General features: G+C 41.6%; 1 protein-coding gene across 1 annotated transcript; it reads right to left on the bottom strand.

Moving 5' to 3' along the window:
* Positions 1-503: 503 nt before the first annotated feature.
* Positions 504-1628, bottom strand: LOC142134204 (kelch-like protein 26). Its single transcript, XM_075194530.1, has one exon. The coding sequence runs from the start codon at positions 1626-1628 to the stop codon at positions 504-506; it is 1125 nt and encodes a 374-aa protein (XP_075050631.1).
* Positions 1629-4385: the final 2757 nt, after the last annotated feature.

Here is a 4385-nt window from a genome sequence, read left to right as displayed (position 1 = left end):
AGAACATTTTGTTTGGATGGGGGGAGGGTCATGTTCGAGGACCTGGTTAATATTTCACCATCCTAGGTTATGCTGGAATGTGTAGTTCCACAAAAGCCTTTGTGTCTATTATTGATCTAGTGTCACACGTTCATATGTCACTGTCATAACTACACAAAACACAAACATCCTGCGGTCTCAAATTACGGAATTCTTCACTTTTACTCTTCAACAATTAGCATTTCCATTATTCAGTATTATCTATAGAGTTGGATTGTTGTCTTTTACTAAACACGTTGCTACCGGTTTGAGGGGGGGGGGATCTATATTTTTATTTATATTGTTAGAGTCTTAAGTCTTATTATTTTACCAATGCTGGGATAAAGATATTATAATATCACCCATCTCTCCAAGGAAACATTTACATGGCTCAGTATTCACCTCTTACTTTTAGACAATTTATCAGAGCTCATTGGTTGAAAGATTATTTTTAGATCAAAATAATTAATGCAGCCCAGGTCAATTCAGTTAAATAGTAAGTGAGGAATTCTAAACCGGGTAAATGTCTGGCACGTGGAAGTGCTGTATAGCATACTTGTCAACCTTTTAAAAGTGAGTTCCGGGAGGGGACGGGGCACAGTCAATCGTGTCATTTTGGCCCCACCACAGCGACGAAAACGTTGTTTTGTCGCAGGGCCAAAATGACACGATTCACTCATCTCTCCAAGCTCAGACCATGAGCTTCCATCTTGGGTTTGAAACCAAATGCCGCTGCAGACTTGGTTATCAGTTGTCCTCCCGCCTAGAACCAGCAGCTTGTCCGAGCTCGACCGTATGGAGGCGCCCTCGCAGGGCATGGTGGGTTGAGCGTACAGCTGAGAGTGGTATTTCAAAGCATCTTGGAGATACCTGAAGCAACTGGAGTCCGTTTTCATGATCGGCGTCTCCTTTATGTATTTCTGAAGATCTTCTAGAGAAATAAGAGGAAAGCGAATTCTCTTGAGGACGTCTCCCGCTTCCTTCAGCCTTGAGCTGTCGTGTTGCAACCACCCCACCGCCAAATTGAACAGATCCAGTTCACTGCAACCCGGGACCTCCTCCCTCTCCAGTATTTCACAGAGCGTCCCTTTGTCTACTTTATTCAGATCTCCAAAGTGACCTGGGATGTCCTTGTAGTGGTGGCCCACATACCCACTGGCTTTCTGTTGTAGTTCTTCTAAGCCATGTTTCATGGCTATGTTCAAGATATCCAGACAGGTTTCGTGGTTCAAGCTACCTTCTAAAAACTGGAAGCACAGTTTCACTGCTTCCCGAACAAGGAGAACCTCTGCCGCCTTTAAGGTATCCTCAATATTGGCCAGGCACAAGGGAAGCTTGTTGGAGTAGATGAAATCTAGGACGTTCCTGAGTCCTTTAGAACGTACATTCTTCAATCTGATGGTGTCTCTAGCCTTGGAATTGGCAAACAGCAATTTACAGTAAGAGCTGGCGGATGCCAGAACTACCTTGTGCGCCGGAAAAAGGACCCCATCGGCTTCCAACGTAACATCACAGAGGTCCCTCTGGGAACGAAACTGCCCAATCCTCTCGAACAACTTCTCTGGAAAGTTGTCCGACATAAAGGTGCAGATATCCGAGCCGTTCTGCATGGTGGAAATAACACCTTAGTAAATGCCCGTAGAAGTTGTGTTACGTTGGCACCAGCAGGTGACCTTCCCACATTGCCGTCCACCGCTTGGATCACTCTGTCAGTCTTCTCAATGAAGCTGCCTGTCTCCAAACAACCTGCAGGTCCACCCCAACAAGAGACCAGGTTCTCTGCATTACAGAAATATTCTACTCTGTTTGGTTAGTGTTGCAAGTTACACAACAATCTCCCAATCTCTCCACTGCTTGGCATTATCCCTGTCCTTTACAACAGAAACACAAATGACCCTTAAGGCACCTTATTTAATGCCTGATTGGTTTAGCACAGATCATAGCAAGCCCAGGCTTGCACTGCTTAACAAAAGACTAAAAGGAATGTTTCAATACTACAAGCTAGGTGTAATAACCTGCTTTGCTTGTATGTGCAATATATCTAAGGAGGTATAGAGACAATGTACGACAACACAATCCTCGTTTTACTTGCTCGAGCTATCCTTTCGTGTGGGGTGTTTTTAAAGAAACTATAAAGGTCATGTACGAAGCTGCAACAATGTCAGTCTGCAGCTCAAACGCTGCTGTGATCACACGCGACTAGTTTCGTGCTACTGCCCCCATTTGCGCAGGACAGTAAAAAAAAAGCGCTAAGATGGCAATGTCAGTTAGGGTGAAAATAATTTGCATCTACGCGGGAGGATCCAGGGGCATTTATAGCATACTTGCCAACTTTTTCTTGTTGGCTTCAGGGAGATCCCGGGAAATTGGACGTACGGGCACGGGCTTGGCCCTGCCCCCTAAATTTGGGCAATTGCAGCAGGGGGCGGGGCTAAGATGACGCGATATTTGCGTCATTAAGACCCTGAAGTCATGTTGTCTTACCTGTCAGTCTTTTATTAAATCTTGGCTAGATAGAATATTAAAGACTATGCGCTCACCTCCTGATGTTGCAGGAGCTGCAATCAGGGCTAGGGATCCCTCCCTAGTAATAACCTAAACAAAGCAAATCCTAATGCGCTCACTGACTCAAGATATCTAAAATAATAATAAACTGTGTAAATATGTGGGATCTGGTGAATATATTTGTATCACAGCGATTGGATGCAACAATTGTTTATTTGTTATTCCCTATACTGATAACTACCATGTAAATACCTATACATAAAACACATCATGAGGATAATGATACAATATTATAAAAATTCTTTTTTAAAGACATTAAACACTGTTAAATATACAAAAAAATACTAACATGTATATATTATTAAAATACTGGCTCAACAATCAAATGATGAACCAGATATTACCATAAATGAGTATAAATAACACTTGAATTGGCTGACAGATTGATAAAACAATAAAAGTGCAATAAATGAATATATATATATATATATATATATATATATATATATATATATATATATATATATATATATATATATATATATATATGGCAGTCCCAGTAGTATAATTGGAGAGTTGTTACAGACACACACAGCTGATTGAACTGTCAGTCCGTGTATCCGACTGGCTCCACATGGAATTGATATGGATACTTGCGTTTTGCTGTACAGAGTTCAGTATTAGATCAGTCCCAAAGTGTCCTGCTGCGTGGTTTTAGGAGTTGTTAGTGTACAGATGTTAAAGCGCTCACAATAGCGGGTGATCAGTCCCGCTATTGATAAGAGGTGGTGACAAGAGCAAGCGTGGAACACGCTTCCAGTACTGCCTTCCGGGTGCGAGGTCACATCCGGAATATCCTATTGGCCAATAGATTGGTGTAGGAGGAGTCCCAACGCGTTTCGTCTGATAGACTTTTTCAAGGGAGATGATTCCAAGAGTGGTGGATGTTTATTTATACGGCTCTCAGTTGTTTTACTTGTCGCTGATTGGCTGACCGCATTGTCAATCAGTAAGTTACATAGAGTGTGCTGATGCACTAACTGCGGTAACCCGCTTGTCAATTAATCTGTGGAGCCATGGTGCAGAAATACTAGCCTGGATTCATAGGATTCTCCTTGGCATACATATCTTGATGAAATAGGATGCCTAGATGTTAGTTTGAAATATATGTTGATTGCACAATATGATTAAAGATAATAAGTATATTTTATATTTATCTGTTAAATGGTTGGAAAAGTATGATTCCAAAATTGTTAATATCACATATTTACCACATATATACACGTAATAATAACACATATATATACACATACATGTATCCAAAAAAGAATTGCAGGTTTTCAATTAAGGTGTGTATTAATGATAAATACAAGAAAAAGGTGGTGAGCCAGAATGGATGCATATTTAAGTGCACAAAGTAAGAAATGACTTTATGCTATATAGAGCACAACCTGGTGGGTATTTCGTAATTATTCTTGATATATTACATATGGTGGCATCCATATTCTTGTCATGCTAATTGGTGATTAATTCTGTAGCCACCCAACCAATGGGACCAGAGCGGACAAATGGGAGAAAAACGAAGAAGGCGAGTCCTACTGTACTAGGTGTTCTCGGGTAGTCTCCTATCCCGTTACTTACCTAGCTCCGCCTTGCTTGGCTTCCAAGTTCGGATGGATTTGGGCATGGCCAGGGTGGTATGGCCGTAGGTCTCAAGCTATCATGTATCTCCAAATGTAGCAGCTCCAGGCCATCGGCAAGGTGGCACCCAAAAAAACACCAGTATTCGGAATTTTTTATAGACTCAGGTCTTAGTGCAAGGTAAGATCTAGTTCTACATTAAGTCCATTGGGAGTCAGAGT

Source organism: Mixophyes fleayi, unplaced genomic scaffold, assembly GCF_038048845.1.
Source record: "Mixophyes fleayi isolate aMixFle1 unplaced genomic scaffold, aMixFle1.hap1 Scaffold_42, whole genome shotgun sequence".
NCBI classification, from domain to species: domain Eukaryota; kingdom Metazoa; phylum Chordata; class Amphibia; order Anura; family Limnodynastidae; genus Mixophyes; species Mixophyes fleayi.
This window is presented reverse-complemented; position numbering and strand designations above follow the sequence as displayed.

What these genes read in the sequence shown, in the direction of transcription:
- LOC142134204 (XM_075194530.1), bottom strand. Translation starts at nt 1,628, where the DNA reads ATGCAGAACGGCTCGGATATCTGCACCTTTATGTCGGACAACTTTCCA.